Source organism: Cebidichthys violaceus, unplaced genomic scaffold (genome assembly GCF_023349555.1).
Source record: "Cebidichthys violaceus isolate CVI_PGR_0920_01 unplaced genomic scaffold, fCebVio1.0.p SCAF_23, whole genome shotgun sequence".
Taxonomy (NCBI): Eukaryota; Metazoa; Chordata; class Actinopteri; order Perciformes; family Stichaeidae; genus Cebidichthys; species Cebidichthys violaceus.
Window position 1 is genome coordinate 867966 of NW_027176406.1, and position 17940 is coordinate 885905.

General features: G+C 43.6%; 2 protein-coding genes across 2 annotated transcripts; both read left to right on the forward strand.

Moving 5' to 3' along the window:
• The first annotated feature begins 7817 nt into the window (after nt 1–7817).
• Nucleotides 7818–10220, forward strand: pde6hb (phosphodiesterase 6H, cGMP-specific, cone, gamma, paralog b). The gene is made up of 3 exons (XM_068718702.1): nt 7818–7883; nt 9067–9224; nt 9330–10220. The coding sequence occupies exons 2-3, from the start codon at nt 9082–9084 to the stop codon at nt 9445–9447; spliced, it is 261 nt and encodes an 86-aa protein (XP_068574803.1). The 5' UTR covers nt 7818–7883; nt 9067–9081; the 3' UTR covers nt 9448–10220.
• A 3260-nt stretch (nt 10221–13480) lies between these two features.
• Nucleotides 13481–17873, forward strand: LOC137878414 (G-protein coupled receptor family C group 5 member D). The gene is made up of 4 exons (XM_068718712.1): nt 13481–13821; nt 14621–15818; nt 17321–17376; nt 17571–17873. The coding sequence occupies exons 2-4, from the start codon at nt 14693–14695 to the stop codon at nt 17646–17648; spliced, it is 1260 nt and encodes a 419-aa protein (XP_068574813.1). The 5' UTR covers nt 13481–13821; nt 14621–14692; the 3' UTR covers nt 17649–17873.
• The last annotated feature ends 67 nt before the right edge of the window (nt 17874–17940 follow it).

Sequence of the window (17940 nt, forward strand, 5' to 3'; positions counted from 1 at the left end):
GTCCTCCAGTAGCATATACACGAGTGTGTGTTATGTGTGTGTGTGTGTGTGTGTGTGTATGTGTGTGTGCGTGTATGTGTAGCGTGTATTTCTGATTCTGGTTTGCCTCAGATTCTATTAATTGCTATTAATGCTGTTCCCACTGCTTTCAAGCCCTTGCGAACGTCACCATGTGTCACCATGTGTCATGACAACGTCAGCCTCTCTGATTTGGTGATATCCAATTAGTCTGCCTCACCGATCCAATCTAATAAGTGGCCTCCTTTAATGCCAATGGAAGCCTTAAAGCCCAGATTACAGCTTCCCTTGTCTTTCTAACCCTCTCTCCGTCACTCTGCACCCACTCTGAGCAGTCGGCTCGACTACTATCACAACGTGAGCATCCCAACGTGTGAAAGAATGTTTCAGGTCGGGTTTATTCTCGGTGGACACCTCTCTTATCTCCGAACACATTTTGACCCTCTTTGAGTCTCACATGTGTATGATGCAGATGTTCCTCAGAATTATAAATACGCTGCAACAGTCCACTGTGCCCCCAGGGAGTAATCGATTCAAATGTAAGTGAAATAATAATGAGGAAAACAAATTGGTATCATTCATTTGCTATGGGCTTAAAGTCGCGGGAAATGCATATGGAGGCTGGAAAGCTTTAGAGGAAGACAGACGAATCCGCCTTTACTCATTTAATGATGCTGATGTTTGTTAAGCCTGTATAAGAACTCCATCCTCTCATAGTTCATCTGTCTGGTTAGCTTCTCTCCTCACTGAGACTCTTCAGCCCTCCGCAATCTCATGTTTTTGCAATTGTTTTCGCAGTTTGTGTGTTTGGAATTTGATGATGTCAAAAGATCTGCAGTAATCTGCAGTCTGTTGCTCTGAGCTACTTGCTCTCCTATAAAACTTTAAATAACAGGCTATGTGTAGTTAGAGCTTTTGCCTTAATTTAAGCTCTGATTTATGTCCAACTGATTTGTTGCAACACTCAAAAGACCATTTAAAGAGTTCTTCACCCACTAATGTAGCACTGCGCATCCAAAACATTGTCAGACTCATGATGGACATTTTAATAAAGAGGCTCAAAATCAATGCAGCAGAATGGAGTTATTAGTCTTTTCTATTTCACGCACACGTCTTCTTTATCAAAACATACATTACCCACAATGCAATGCAACCACAGAGGGTCTGTTTGAAGATTCAGGTGTGTTACAGGCCATACATTGGAGTAAGTTGAAAGCGCGAAAAAAGAAAAAGTTTGAACTATCCACATCCACTATCATTTCTGATTCATCAAACATCAAAGCACGTCTGCACCCTGCACTCCCCGTGTCTCTATATTTCTTGATGTTTGTGTGATCCTCTGTGTTCAATTTCAGCCAATATAATTCTTTCCTCTCACCGGGATTGAAAGCAATCATCCTTCATGTCAGACGTCACATCAGTTTGGCCCATGCATACGGGAAATCTTTACATCTTTTTCGCAAAACAGTCATCATGTGGATTGGTTTTTGATGCAATGTTTGATCAATTTTCCCATGAAAAAATCTCGGTCTGTCCTTGTTTACTTTTCTGATTCATAGATCATCAAAGCCAAATGTCGAGGTTCAACAAATAGTATTCAGCATATACAGTGCAACATGAATCTCAATGTTTATTCTCCTGTTTTACATTCTGAGTACAATGGCTGCAGGACAGCCGAGTCGTCCGGTGCCTCTTTCCTATCCTTCTGCACAATGTTTTCATTCCAGCCTCAAATGAAATATGGCATATTAATAATTGCACACCCACATACGTGCTGCTGCTGCACATGAAGCTCACAGCTCGCCTCAGTCTGTGAGGCGAGAATTAACAGGACTTTATGGCAGAGGGGCCCTCGCTGTGACGCTTCCCTGATAAGTTCTGCATTTCTGCAGCGTAATCGCAATTTTTAAAGACTCGCTTCGGAGTTGCAGAAGAAAAGGGGGGATAGTTTGGAACAAACACTTGTGCTGTACGCACAACGCATGGGCACACAGGAGGATCGAAATGTAAAATTGTTGTTGTTTTTTGGATAGGTGTGCAACAAATACAGACAATTGTGTCTCAACATGACACAAAATCACACAAAAAGGACTGCAGTGATTGCAGAAATTCTCCCTGAGATAAGTGACTTTATAAATGTCTTCTATATGATTTTCACCTGATTAATACTCTTTGTACTGTAGACAAAGAGAGAAAAAATGACATTCTTCTCAACGTATCTGGGCTCTGCAAAGGAGGGAGACGGGACTTAAACAGTTCCTGAAAACGTTTCGAGGAAGGCGTCATGACGACAATCGACGTAAGCCCATGAAGTGAGATTCAGGTCAATCTGCCTTTCAGAGAATTCTTCCCACTGTCCAATTAGTTCAACACGCCGGCTTACTTAAAGTCTTACATAAGGCCGAAACACAGAGGAAAATTCACAGCTTCCCTGGAAAGATTCCAGAAAACACAAATAGATATTTGCAGAAACAATGGAAAGGACAACTCGCCATTAGAAATGTGTCTTTATTGAAAGCAAACAGACAGAATAAAGCCAAAGTTACTGAAAAGAACGCACCTCAGTCAATATGCTGACAACTTACAAGGACACCAGCCTGTTCTTCTGTATGGCTTATTCACCAGCAGACAGAAATGTAGAAATTGGAATGCTTTTAAAAGGGAATAAAAAGTTAATGAAAAAAAACAACATATTTATCAAATAGTGAAAGAATATATTTACTGCAGGCAAATCCATGTATAAAAGAAATTTGCTGGTTGCCATGAAAGTAAGAGATTTAGGCTAAAACTGAAGGGATTTTGCACTTCAAAGCTTAAAGAAGCGTGGCAGATCGGAAATGGAAATGCATAACGTGTTTGCATGAATGAGTAAAATCATTAGTTGCATTTGAAGTGAATTTCTGTAAGCCATGCCTGGGAATCGGAAATGAGAGAGAGGCCTGTGAGTACTGACTGAGCGGGAATGAAAATGACTTATGTAAAATAAAAAGCAGGGTTTTTTTTAAGATTCAAATATCCAATACTGATGCAACAGAAACAGCAGTGATTTCTTCATGAATAATGTATGCAGTCCATCTGAAAGCAGTTACAAAGTAGCATAATCAAGAGGTATAAAAGATGTGGCAGATGACATTGATCAGGAAAACAACTAGGTACACAACACAAAAATATAAAAGGGAATGAATAGAAGATTGCTACATCAAGGCTGTAACAAATGAAAAAGAGCTTCACTGATGGGTTGGATCAAACAGAGTGAGAAACCTTTCAAGAGTAGGTTTTAAGAAGAGACTGTAAACAGGATGATACTACAGACTCTTTGAGGCTAATCAAGCTTTTTGTGTCAGTGTTCTGCAACTCTGAAACAGTGTTCATACAGTCTGGAGGATCAGGAGATCCTGAATCAAACCATCACACAGTTAACCAGAGACAGCCAGCCAGAGGACAAAGTCTTGCTGCAGTATTTTGAACTGACAGGAGTCACAGCGGTGTCTCGTGTGAATGGATCCTTATGATGGATCAGCCCGCACTGAATCCCAGACAAAATATGTTTTCGGGGTGAAAATGGAAAACCTCTGTTACAGACAGCACATAGACAAGAGCAAAAAAAGAGTAGCCCGCAAATCTGGGATCATGTGACTGTTTATGTACTGCATGTGACCACAAGTAAGTGTGTGTGTGTGTGTGTGTGTGTGTGTGTGTGTGTCACTTACACAATAATTCCCAACCAGCTGGTCGCCGGCTCATGCTGTTGCTAGGGGATAGGCCTACAGGGGAAAAAAAATACATTATATAAAACAGACAGACAGACAGACAGACAGACAGAACGACAGACAGACAGACAGAACAACAGACAGACAGACAGACAGACAGACAGACAGACAGAGAATGAAATTGAGTAAGCTCGCTGAGAAATTGAAAAAGTTGGCAAAAGTAATTGATAAATGGTTGAAATATTAGGTTAACATAATACAAACAGTTGAATAAGTTAGCTAAAATTATCAAAACGGTTGAAACATTAGCTACAAGTAATGGATGAATGGTTAAAATATTAGCTAAAAGTAAAACAAACAGTTGAAATAGTTAGCTAAAATGATTAAACAGGGGAACGGTTGAAACATTCAATAAAAGTAATGGATACATGGTTGAAAATATGTCAAGCTTCTGCCAGTAGTGAGACTGAAGTAACTTGAATAATGCAAACTAAACACTGACAGCTCAACTGTATGAAATATTTAAATTAATTAAAGTGAACATACTTGGAACAAAAACTGCATTGTATAAGCGCTACTTGAGAGCCTGACTGGGCTGTGAGCACGTATGAAAAGAAAGGAAGCACTGACTTAGCGTCTGTGTTGAGGTCAGAGGTCAATATACTGTCAACGCCCCGTCAGCATGTGCTGGGATGAGGAAGTGTCCCATGTTTAACCTGTACGTCTGCTGTACATCGCTCTCTGAACGAGCCCTACAACTGTCAACCGTCTGACCTCATATTTACCCGCACACCAGACTGAGACATGTTAGGATACGTGTGGTTCACGCACAAGACTATTATTAAAGGTGCTTCATTAAAAACACATCTAAACTGATATTCTAACACTCACTCCATGAAGGCTTGAAGTGTGGCTGTATTTCAGTCTTCAAAGAGGTTCCTATGGCGACACGTTTTCATTTCAGAAAACCTTCTCGAATCACCTCTCACAGCATAAATCCACTTCTCTGCTGTACTTTCTCCAATACTGTAGACGTTATTATTATTTAGCCATGCAAAGCTGAAGGGAATACAGCGTATATTTCACCTTTAGCGGGTGCAGAGCGGATCAAAGCACAACGAAGGCTTGACTGGAAGCTGAGTGAATGTTAATGTGTCTGGTGTCTCTTCCCTAAATTCTATCTTTAAAAAAGAGACGATTTTAAACGGTTTGCGCTAACGGTCATGTTTTCTTATTTTTGGGGAGATGGCTCGGAACTTACACACGTAAATGTGTCTCGGACACAAAGCATGAGTTCAGCATTTGAGTCCAAAGAGACTGTGGTTCAGTCCTGTCTCGACCCTTTTTGGTAAAAAAATAAAAAGTAAAATGTAAATAAAAAGTGCATTCATGAGCTGAGAATAGTCGCTCGTGGTTTCTTTGAGCTTTTTGCAGAGAGGCAAGCAAACCTCCATACATCCAACATGTGTAGGTTAGTGTATGCCTGCACTGTATACGGTGCAGGCATACACTAGCCAAAAGTGCTAGGACGTAAAAAGAGTATGGTTTCCTCTGAACACACACACACACACACACACACACACACACACACACACACACACACACACACACACACACACACACACACACACACACACACACACACACACACACACACACACACACACAGGAATTCATGAGCTTCATGAAAGAACAGATTTCTTTGTTGAAGTCGTACTTAGCTGATGTTTGACATGCTGTAAAACGGTGCCTGTGAAGCTGAACACACAAGCACAGGACTCCCTGTGTCATATTGCTGCCCCAGTGGTACTTTTCAATACTAAGTCCCTTCGGTAATCGAATTAGTGGCCTAGGTATTAGCCAGCAGACATAAGATGAGGGGGCTCCGAGGTTGACTTATTGACCTACAATGTAAACATGTCAGCATCTCACCGTGTAGCTTTGGTCCAGTCCTGTTCATTGTTTTTACTGAGGAGCCTTGCTAACAATCCGCCGGCAAACTTTAAAGAGGCAACGAGGCAAACAAGCTTAGCTGAGGCAACTGTACTTACAGCAGCGTTTCTGGAACATTTTCAGCACACTGGCAAGTATCGTAGATTTGTGATGTGATTACATTGATGAAACTGGCCTGGTGCACACTGCTGATGGCCCCAACCATCAGACTGATGCAGAGTTTACATTACATAGTGCGGAAAAGCCTGTGTCGTTAAAGAGGCCAGCTCCATTCCTGTCTCCGGCCAACAAACTCCACCGGTAAATAGGCTTAGCCTTTGCCCTGTCCTGCTTTAGGACCATGTTGGCGTCAAAACCTCAGCCGATTAATGTGCAGCATAGGATCGACCCCAATCCCAGACCACTATATGAAATGATAGATTATTGCAAAAAGGATATCCATCTTTGAAAAGTACGTTAACCCAGATAACTCTAATCCCCATTTCTTGGCCCTTGCTTCCATATTCACATGAGTTAATACATTGACTGTAACAGCTACAGACTGCATAGATATTAAATAATGGTGGTTAGAAACTACAGCCATTAAAGATGTAGTTGCAGTTATGAGCATTGTGCTATCACCCTTTGGATTGCATGTCAGGTAGGTTGTTTTGTTACAGTCTTGGCCATGTCAGTTGGTCGTGACATTTTGTACAAACATTCATGGTCCCCAGAGGAAGAATCCTCATGACTTTGGTGATCCTCTAGCTTGTCAACTACTAAATGGTAGCATGCCAACATGCTAAACAAACATGGTGAACATGGTTAACATCAAACCTGCTAAACATCAGCATATTAGCATTGCCATGTTGAGCATGTTAGCATGCTGACTTTAGCATCTAGCTTAAAGCACAGCTGTGACTACAACTCATCTAGTCTTTATTCATCTTTGAGCAAAGAGATATCAAGACAGAGCGCAAATAGAAGGGACATTTTAATTAATGAACAAATATAGGAAATGAAGAACAAAAGAATGAACCAAGGAGCAAAGGCGACCGAGGCCTTCTTTCCCCGTGTCTGTGTGAGTTGTTGGTAAAGTTTGTCAGTCTCTTGGGTTTTAAAAAAGTCCTGGTTGGATAATTTGAAGAACAACAACGTCTGCTTACGTACCTTCCCCTCAGCGCTGTGTGCTTGTGTCATGGCTTTTTCTCAGGAGCCTTCTTGTCCCGCTTCCAAACAAGCTAATCCGGTATCCTCCCTGTAAATCAACATTTTCCACACGCAGAGGCCAAATCATTACGAGACAACTTTCAATCATTATATCACACCAGTTTAGATGTACTGTACTGATCAGGCAAGGTATATTCCAATATAGTCTTAAATCTTGAATCCTTGTAGTTTTACCTTTCCTAAAATACTGGAGTTTAAGTTGTGTGTGAGGATTTTCTTTCACCTCGTCCAAAGAAGATTTAAGTAACTATGTAGAGGCATGAAGTCGAAGGCAGCTGGACCAGCTATTCGTTCAGTTTGACGACGATTCTTCAGCTGCGCTTCATTCATTTAGTTTGACACATGATGGGGGAGAGAGGGAGGTCACCTACACTTGTTGTTGATTAACAACACTTTAACATGAAGAGAGGTCAGGCAGCTTGGCTCTTCAGCTCACAGCTAAAACCTCATTATTGCAGTGATTCATCAAAACACAAGTACTGTAAGTGCTCAAAATGTTCTTGAATACACCAACATGCAATTTGCATTACAGAAAGAACAAAACTGCTCGTTTTAAGCTCCCTTTTTCAATCAAATTCAAAGTCACGAAAGACTATATTTTTGCATATTACAATTGTACTCTAATAAGAGTTTGACGTCTGTTTATTTGTGGCTCTACACGTGAAAGCAGCATCTCACATTGACCTCACAACACGGCTCATAACAGCTGGGGTTTAGAGGGATAAGCCCGATCAGATCCTTCCAGATCTTTGACGCTGTCTCCCCATTAGGTTGCACCGCCTCCCAGGTGGGGAGGGTGGCATGATGGGAACAAGGACAGTCAGGGGGGGTGGGGGAGCCCATGTGACTGGAAAGAGGAGGATGTGGGGATTAGAGATGGAGATATAAAAGCGCAAAACAGAAAACACGCTTCACATATTCACATAAGAAGAAAAGAAGCAATCTCTCTGAGCAGAGATCGGCGGTGGCCTCTCGGGATATCTGTGACAACAGGTGAGAACAACCTTATTGACTCATGAAGGACTTTTACTTTAATCATAACAGCTTTTATAATGTTGCCATGGTAATAGAAACTACTTGTGCACTGCTTGAAGGTAAAATGTCGGCACTGAACTCAGACAATGCAAGAATTCAGATGAGGACCACTTAAGAGTTTGATGATAAGGATTTAATGCAGGTCTGCGTTTGTGCATTGCTATCTAAAACTGTAAACTGGTGCCAGGAAGAGGAATGACTGAAAACTATGATGTGTTCTACTTGATGTGTGGAGGCTGAAGTACAGATGTAGTTCAGAAAAGAAGGACTCTTGAAAGGCATTTAGTAGAAACTTAAAAGGAGGCGACAGGTGTGTGTATTTTCCGATGCCCGGTGTAAAGAGGATTGACTTTAAGGGCACAGCAGCAGATGGCTGATAACATGTTGGGCAGCGGCTCCACAGACTCTGTGACCCTCACTACCGGCCCACTGGATCTGCTGCTGCGGGGGGCACATGTGGTCGAGTTACACAACGTGCCATGGCACGGTGTTTTCTGCCTCTGTCAAATTGCCCTACCAGGATTTACAGTGTCAGATGTCACAGGAAGGGGGGGTGAGAACAAGAGCTCAGACAGGAGCCTGCTTAAGATTGGGATGGAGATCAGGACAGGACGAGATCAGGACAGGACAGGACAGGACAGGACAAACCGGGACGTAAGCAGGTCCATGTGCAGAAAATAACACGTGACATGTGTTGTGATGCAGCCTCATTAGGTCAGCAAGAGAAAAAAATTCACAGATGCGGTGGAATAGTTTGTAATTCAGTAAACAGTATCCTGATATATCTTAAATATCAAACATTCAGTGGTTGAATGTCAGAGCTGAAGAGCTAATGGAAAAGTCAGAGGTCCCATTGCACATGGCGTCCCTGTTGTTCAAGTAGGGCAATTAGTCCGCTGCGGATCAGAGTGGGATTAGAGCTAATCTGGTTATTTAAACTAATCTGCATGATCTCTTCTGATTGGCATTGAGGGCTGGAAGGAAACAGGATTAACAGAGGGCAGCAGAGAGAGAGGGAGAAAGAGAGAGAGAGAAAGAGAGAGAGAGAGAGAAGGGCGGAGGACAAAAGAGGAGAGGACAGCGGAAGCCACAGGAGTCAACTGTGATCGCCGTCTGATGTCACATGTCGCCTTTCTTTTAGAGACCCTCAGCAGAAATGAACGCCGCCCCCCCTGCAGGAAGCGCCCTGGCCCCCGGTGGATCGGCCGGCCCCACCACACCCAAGAAGGGACCACCCAAGTTCAAGCAGAGGCAGACCCGTACATTCAAAAGCAAAGCCCCGAAGCCAGGCCAGAAGGGGTAAACAAAAAAAACATTTATTACATTTATACATATATTTATTTGTATTCAATCCAAACAATCAAATTCAGGCCGCTCACCTCTTTTTGTTTTCTCTCCTTGCAGCTTTGGCGACGATATCCCCGGCATGGAGGGCCTTGGCACAGACATCACAGTGGTGTGCCCATGGGAAGCCTTCGGCGACATGGAGCTCAGCGACTTGGCCAAATACGGCATCATCTAAACCGGCTGCCTCCCGCCTTCCTCGCCTGCGTGCACCTCTCCTCCGTCCGGCCCTCTCCGCCCTGCCTTCTCTCTGTCCCAGCTCGGCACGCCACGATAAGACTGCCAGCGAACCCCCTAATGCCCTCTCGTCTATCTACCTCATGCCTCACTCCACTAAGTGGAAGGAGAGCATAAATCATGATGTTATTTTTATATGATTATATGATATTTTTTTATAGTATATATATATATATATATATAAATATACTTGGAATGAGAAGACGAGAAAAATAAAACCCCCACATACCGTATTCCCTTCATCCATCTATGATAGTCTTCTCCCGACGTCTCCCCCCCTCCTCATTCGGACTCCCCTCTCTCCCACCCACCACCCCCAACCCACGGCAATGGACGCAAGCAAAACACTAGCTTGTATTTGCTTCTAGCTGTCTATTAAAATGTAAATATTTTGTTCTCAGCGTTGAACCTTGTCTCCCATCCTACCTTTTGTACATCCTCCCACTTTTGTTTTGCATTGTATTTTGTACTCCACGTGCACAACTGTAACTGTACTGTAAACACCAAGGGGATGCAAGGAGAGCTACAATGCACTTTCACGTGATCACGGAGGATCCACTCCCTTTTATCCCATCCATCTCTCTCTCTCTCTCTCTCTCTCCTTGCTGCTATCTGAACCCACGTCCCTCCTTAGAGAAAACAAAGGCATATACTGTATGTTATGTGTTGCACAATACCACAGAAGATGTACTGTGAACTGGTACTTCCTGATAGCTGCAGTAAAATGTGTATATTTATAGTAACCATGTTGTCCGTGTTGTTTTTCTGGAACACCTACATGAAAGATGAAAGCCATGGAATTGGAATTTATCTCAAGCAATAAATATGTCAAACAAAGGGAAACAAAAAACAATCATGATTTAATACCACTAATAAGGATCTAGGATGAGATACAACATGAAAGCAAACTCTCCAATGTTTCCGGGCAGTCCTCTAATTCAAATTGATGACATTTCCTTCTGTCTCTTGACTCCAATGCTGTCTGAGCACATCTAATAATAATTGCCGCTCATTTTAAGGCTTCCTGAAATCGACACACTCCCACGTGGCTCTTTGTAGGACAAGTAAAACAAATCATGGCATCAACAAGAAACCGTGTTCTTTCTCATCTCACAAGGAAAACAAATCATCTGGTATAATAAGTATAAGATCCAGCTCACACATCACACCCCTAACAATAATCAAACAGTAAGTCCTAGGGATTATGATGTTTTATCTCTCTGTTAATTATATTATATAGAATAATATAATTATTTTCTACTAGAAAAGTATGAAAGTATAAAAGTAACTGTTATAACCTGTAACCTTTTTGAATCACTGTATAACCATTGATCCTATAAACCTTTTTCATTTTTGATTGAAGTGATTAAACCTATAACTTGTTTTACTTTTTCATAGATGTGATTAACCATATAAACTGCATATGCCTTATATAAAGTAGTCACTCTAAACTTATACACTACTTCCTCGTCTGAACAGGATCAAGCCAGTTACCTTCTGTGTCTGACTTAGAGAGAGGAGGCTTCATGTGAGTGTCGCATGAGCCTGAAGGAGGTTCCAGCTTTAGAACAGAATAAAAGCAGCAGAGCAGAGCAGCAAGAAGAGCATTCCAGAGAGTGACTGGATTAAGCCTCATAGCAAAATCAGTGAAAACTGATAAAGAGGAGAACCCTATTCTTGTAGGAGAGTTAGAATTAGTTCTAGAGTCACTGTAACTGTTTCATTGAATTGAAATTGTTTGTGATGTGATTGTTGTGAGAAAAACTTAAATAAAAATACAGCCTGACATTTTGTAAGAGTCTGAGACCAAACAAAGTATTCTGATCCTTTAGAACAAGTTAACCCTCTTCCCCTGTCCGTTAACCGTGAGATCCAGACGTGACGACTGAAGCTACCATTTGGAGCTTAAGGTAAGTTCAGTTCCCTGGGTGAAGACTTAGCCGTGTTAGTCATAAAAGGGTGTGAATGTTCACAATGGGCAATAGCAAAGTATAGACGATGTACATAACTAGCAGTGTGCTATGGGTTGCATCCCATTGAGAACGCCTAGGGCATTAGCCGTAAAAGAATTTCAAGAAGACAATTAATCCGAAATCCTAACGATGTATCTACGGGGTGAGATAAAAGGCCGACGGTATTGTTCCGACACCTAGAAGAGGAACGTATGTCCTCGCAGGTGGGACAGCCGACGGAGTTACCACCATGTTAGGTGCGAAAGACTTCCCCGCCTAGAAACGGGGCAGGAGCCGCTCACGCTACAGAATATACCCTACGTACTGTATATTAAGAGTCTACAGCCATGCTAGCAGCTCTGTGAGGCTGTATTTAGAAGTAGCAAACCTTTGAGCTAAATGCTAACATGAGCATGGTTCAGTCAGCATGTTGATTTAGCATGTTAGCATGCTAACATTTGCTGACTAGCGTTAAAAACAGCACACACCTGAGGCTGGAATGGATTTTTGGTTTGATAGCTGAAATGAGCTCTGAGGTCAACACAAGCTTAAGAGGTTTTAACATAAAACATGTCAGTTATCACCCCTCAAGAGAATTAGCTTTAAAAAGGCGGTTGCTAACAAGTGGCTAAGTGAGACTACAAAACATCATCCCGCCTGTAGTCCACCTTCACAGCCTTGTTGTGTATACAACACTCATGTGACCGTGGTGTTGTTTGTTTATAGCCTAACTTTGGCTTTTTTACTTCTGCCAAATGCATTCACGCTTCATCGTATAAGTGGTTTCATTTGCGAAGATGATCTTGCTGAACAAGACATGCGATACTCCAAAATCCAATGAAAAACTCCCAGTGGCTTTTTGACGAGGGAACCAGTGCGATAATAACTTCCTGGTTGGCCTAGAAAAAAATACATCATGAACCAAAGGAATAGGGCAAATTGAAATTTTGACCTGTTTGTGCGAGATGAAAAAGTTAAAGGGTCACCCAAGTTATTACAGTTCATCCTGAGGTGGAAATGAATGTGTCTAACATATGTCACGGCAATCCATCCCATAGTTGAGAAAATTACATTACAAGGAAAAAGTCAGGGATCACTAAGAGTCAGTAAGATTCATTTAAGGTTTGTTCAAAATTCACCAGCAACTCATACAATAGTTGTTAAGAGTCGTGGCCCAACAGGCTGACAGACAACAGTCCAACACTGCTATTCACAAAAGATCCCAAAGAGAAATAAGGTTGATAGAACGAAGCTCTGGAACTGTACAACCACCACGTGGCTTCTGTCACGATGTCCTTTAACACCGTTGTCCCTCAACAACCTTTCCCAGACACTCCGGTTGCTACGGTTGCTCTTTCAAAACAGTGAGTGACGGATAATCCGTACGCAAATGTTTCACTCGTGTGAATTGGGTGGAATACGTAAAACACATGACGTCACGCTTGAATTCCCCTGGTGTTAGGCGACACATCGGGGAGACTTTGGGTTTTGAAGTCTTCAGTAGACAGACTTTGATCTTGTCCCATACGATACACACTTTTATAGACATACTCTATGTGCATACGCTCTGCTCCTGCAGCAAACAAGCTTGCTGATTAGAAAAACAAAGCTGTGTTTTGCAGAGTGACTTTACAGTTGAAGAGTGAGTTTACAATTCAAGCGAACACACCCTGTAGACTCTTTACTTGTACGGGCATGAGATGAGGTGTTGCGTATGGACTTGTAAAAGACAACAGTCGAAAGCACTTCTCCCCCCGCGGCTAACTCGCCACTTTTAAATGTTGTTGCTGTGATTTGCCAGTAACTACGGTGACCGGCCGGTTCTGCACTGTATCCCGATGAGACTGGGGATGAGTCAGCTGGACTCCCTCACGACGAAGAGACTCTCCCCCCCATTTTTTGTTTCACATAAAGTGCGCACGTTATCGAGATCCGGGATGCAAATTCCTACGGGAAATGGATTCATAACGCAGGGAGGAGTGAACTCTCTCCCTCCCTGTGGGTGATTGAGTGTGTCATCCTGCTCCAGGTGTGTGGGCCCCACCTATAGTGTGAGGGAGGGACCCAGGGAGACAAGAGGGCTCTGACAGGAAGGTGTGAGTAGGGGTGCAAGTTTCTCTGCTCTTACCCAACCTGTTGATGCAAGGAGAAAAGCAATCTTCTGTCCCCGGGTGGCTCCATCGCGCCCCGCTCGTCCTCATCTTGCCCTCTTTCTGTTTCCTGGGGGCTGGCAGAGATATGGCATCAGCAGAGGAGGCGCATTAAGCCGCCAGTTTAGCACAACGCTTCCAACCAAACTCAAAAATCAAGACTTTTGCGGTGGGATTTGGAAGCATTTACTCTCACGTCCCAAAGCGTAAAAGGTAAGTTCACCTTTTTCTTTTCTTTTTAAAGATGGCCTCTTTTTTTTGTGATTTACCTTTAATAGTTTAAGTCATAGTCACCAAACATGTATTCTATTAAACATCTATTTTCCTTAAATAAAAGAATACAATTTCTTGAATTATTGGGCACTCTGTGTTATCAGTTTTGTTTAATAACAGCGATTATAATTGGCTATTTAGAAGTAATCTCCTTAAGTGGTGCAATTTCCAGCCATTGTTTTTCAAACTTGACCTACACAAATGAAGGCCAGTGTGGGGGCAAAGTTGACGTCCGGGGTCATATTCACTGAGTGATAATCCTGCTAAAGGTCGTCTTTGATTCTCAAACAAAGGCTCAGTCACAGACTGGAGGAAGTAGCAATCAGCTATCAGGAGTGAATATCTCTCACCTCCAATCTGAACTGCATGTAAACCCAGTGTGTGTGTGTGTGTGTGTCCCTGTCTGTCTGTGGCAGTTTTATGAGCTGATGCAGCAGAATAGTTACCTTTCATGTCTCACCTCCATGTTGCAGTCGTCCCCCCCCCCCCCTCCATTCTCAACGTTGGTCGAACACTCCTCTGCCTTGTTCTGGCATGTTTATGCGCTGCCTCCTCCTGCACTCATGCTGTCAAACCGCTTTCCCCTTCTTTCTGTTTTCCACGCTGTGACCTCTTGTGTTATCTTGTCATCCATTTCACCCCCGCTTGCTTTTAGTGCCCTCAGTCAATGTTAACGTGCTTAAGGAAAACGTGTACTTCAGTTTGGTGTTGTTGAAATTCTTTGTGCTTCTTGTCTCAGGAGAAAAGGTCTTCTTTATCGAAGGACATTTAAAAGGAAGGACTGGATCCCCAAGTGGATTACTAACTAAACATGAAAATGGCCTTTTTATCCGAGATGCACAAACCCCTTTTCCCCCTGGTCCTCCTCTTCTACGTCTCTCTCACTTGTCTATGCCAGACAACCAACGGCAACTCAACCGACAACACAACCACCTCCTCTCCTTCCTCGAGTGTTACGCCCCAGAAGGGCGTGCCAGGCTGCGGAAGAGAACTGAACCAAATCTACAGGTACCTGTGTGACCGCCGGGCAGCATGGGGTATCGTGCTGGAGACCCTGGCCTCTTCGGGCTTCCTGTTCAGCATGTGTCTCCTCCTTGGCCTGCTGCTCTGGTCCCTGTGGATCTGCGTTTCATCGAGGAACCAGCGCAGCAGCATCGGCGGCACGGTGGCCTGCATGTCCATGTACCTGTTGGCCACAGCGGGCATCTTTGCCATCACCTTCTCCTTCATCATCCGCCTCACCCCTCAGACCTGCCCCACCAGGCTCTTCCTCTTCAGCGTGCTCTTCGCCCTGGCCTTCTCCTGCCTGCTGGCTCGCTGCCTCGCTCTGCTGGGCTTTGCGGCGGCCCGTGGCTGGGGGGAGCCCGCCCTGGCCCTGGGGCTCTTCACCGTGCAGGTCATCATCTCTACCCAGTGGCTGATCGTAGTGCTGGTCCGGGACAAGAAGCCCTGCGAGTACAGCCAGGAGGAATTCGTCATGCTGCAGATCTACGTGCTGTGCCTGCTGGCGGTCAGCCTGATCCTCTCCCTGCACTACCTGTGCCGCTCCTGCTTCACGCACAGCTACAGCTACACGGGGGCCGCCCGCCAGCAGGGCCAAGCACGGGCCACGCTGCTCTGCCTCACGCTGCTGCTCTCCGCCTGCATCTGGGTGGTGTGGATCACGATGCTCGTCAGGGGAAACCGTGAGGTGGACCGTCGGCCGCGGTGGGATGACCCGGTGATCTCCATCGCCCTGGTGGCGAACGGCTGGGTGTTACTGATGGGCCACGGGCTGTCCCAGATCGCCATCTTCTGCAGGGGGGAGGCCAAGTCCAAGGATATTCCGCTGAGCTTTGCAGGCTGGACCAGCCCCAGTGCCGACATCCCAGGACTGGCCAGCCAGAAGGCAGGGAAAGAAAACGGAAGCTTTGAGAGTGATAGTGAGAAGAGTAGAGGTGAGAAGTTTTCCTCAATTGGCCAAACAGAGAGGCGCTCAACTGAAAGGTTGCGAATCGTGCAAAGGGGCGAAGCTGGACGAGGGGTATAAAAATGATTAATGCTGCAACTAACAATTATATTCTCAATCGATTAAGCAATTAATTTAGATTCGGTACATAAAATCCACATCACAAGGTGACATCTTCACATTGCTTGTTCGGTCCGAACCAACAATAAAAAACAAAAGATACTTAAAGGTGCAATAAACAGGATTAAGAGCATTACTGTAGCAGCTAACAATTATTATCTATGTAAAGATATAGTGGAGTAATGTCTACCTGAGCAGAGAATGAAGTCACTCTCCTTCTGTGTGTGTGTGTTGTAATCTGAGCTTCTCCTTGCTTTGTTGACATAGCCGGGCCAACCGCGAGTGCTTTTAGTGCATGTGAGCGTACCCCACTGGTTAGCTCAATGCCACCGCTCTGCACGGCTCTCGTATGACGGTTACAGCTGATAACGCCGTCATAGCAACCACGCTCCGGTTCCCCCTCAGGTAAACACTGTTAGCTCTGTCAGCACTGCTGCTGATGTTTGCACTGTTAGCTGCTAGCCGCCGGCTCAGGTGTCGCCATTTTGAGAGCCGTTTGAGAGGCAATTGAAATGCTCCCAATCTCGTATTTAGCACCTTTAATTTCACAGATGATAAATAAAACCAGTAAATATTCAGATTTAAGCCGAAACAGAACACAACAGATCAGTTTTTGGCAGCGTTTCTTGAAAATTACCTAAACAATTAACCAATTATCATACAGTTGCAAATGAATTGTTTCAGGTCTAAGAACAATAACGCCTCAAGGAATAATGTCACATAACAAATCATATTAATTGTAGATACCGATACAATAATGAGAAACTGGAATGTAGCCTGACAGGACCAGAGCCCAGCTTGAGTTACTAACTTTAAAACTAGACGACCAGGACGTAGCTTCTTTCTGAACTGTGGCCACAAGTGACTATTATGGATAAATAGCAAATGATAAAACGACTGCACGACAAGAGAAGAGTTATTAAGTTGGCAAACTGACTTTACTATCAGACACAATAATATCCATCTGAAGTTTGCTAACGTTAGCAAACATTAGCCGCTATAAGCTAGCGGTCATACCAGTCCAAGTAAGGCTGCAGCAGCAAAACCCCCTGAGATCAAGTTAAGCACTGGTTTGTTTTTCTGCTTATGAATTGAAATGGCAAAAATGTGTTATTTCTTTTGCTTCAGTCTTGTTTTTAAGGCCATTTTTAAGTACAAGTCCTGTACAAATAACAGCTAAAATGTAAAAAAAAAAAAAAAGACTCTACAAGCGAACAAAAGAGAAAAAGACACTAACATGGAGCATATGTCCACCATTACAAAGTGATTCCCACTGTCTGTCGACTCAGCTCTCAAAGTGCGCCTTCCTTCATGACGAACAGCACGTAATGGAGCGATAATGAGCTAACTGGATCGTGTGTCTCCCTTCAGGCAGGAGGACTGAGCAATCTCTGCGATCACCCTACGAGTCTGAATTCTCCGTGACAGTGAGTAATAAAGCATTAGGATTAACAATCTGACTTTGCAGACTCTACAATTAAGAGCCGTGACCTTTTCCCCTGCTGGGGGCAATTACAGCCAAGTTACATTGTAAGGTTAATGAACGCTCAGTTCATCACAGCTTACGAACTGCACCGCCGTGATGAATGTGTGCTTATATGTTTCTGTGTGTGTGTTTCAGGAAATCGACCCCGACAGAGATTACACCATTCCTCGCCCGCAGACCACCAACTACCTGGAACCTTATGATGAATATTGATTGAAATCATTTTTCATGCCTGCTTCTTACACACACTGATAGATAACACAACACTGTGGGTAACTCATGCACTAATCTGTACTTGGCACGTTTTTTCCACCTTTTTTTTTGTGCAAATGTAAATACTTTCTGTTTAGTGTTATATGAGTTCTTATTTCAAATGTGCCAGTAGGATGTAAAATATTCTGTCCCAAAAATAAAAATAAAATGAAAAAAAGAGACTCAGCAGAATGGCTCATCTGCTGGATTTTCCCCGTGGAGGCTGGGTGGGTGCAGATAGTCCAGCTTTATT

What these genes read in the sequence shown, in the direction of transcription:
- pde6hb (XM_068718702.1), top strand. Translation starts at nt 9,082, where the DNA reads ATGAACGCCGCCCCCCCTGCAGGAAGCGCCCTGGCCCCCGGTGGATCG. An exon ending in CCGAAGCCAGGCCAGAAGGG is followed by an intron (nt 9,225 to 9,329) that starts GTAAACAAAAAA and finishes CTCTCCTTGCAG; the next exon opens with CTTTGGCGACGATATCCCCG.
- LOC137878414 (XM_068718712.1), top strand. Translation starts at nt 14,693, where the DNA reads ATGAAAATGGCCTTTTTATCCGAGATGCACAAACCCCTTTTCCCCCTG. An exon ending in TGATAGTGAGAAGAGTAGAG is followed by an intron (nt 15,819 to 17,320) that starts GTGAGAAGTTTT and finishes GTCTCCCTTCAG; the next exon opens with GCAGGAGGACTGAGCAATCT. An exon ending in AGTCTGAATTCTCCGTGACA is followed by an intron (nt 17,377 to 17,570) that starts GTGAGTAATAAA and finishes TGTGTGTTTCAG; the next exon opens with GAAATCGACCCCGACAGAGA.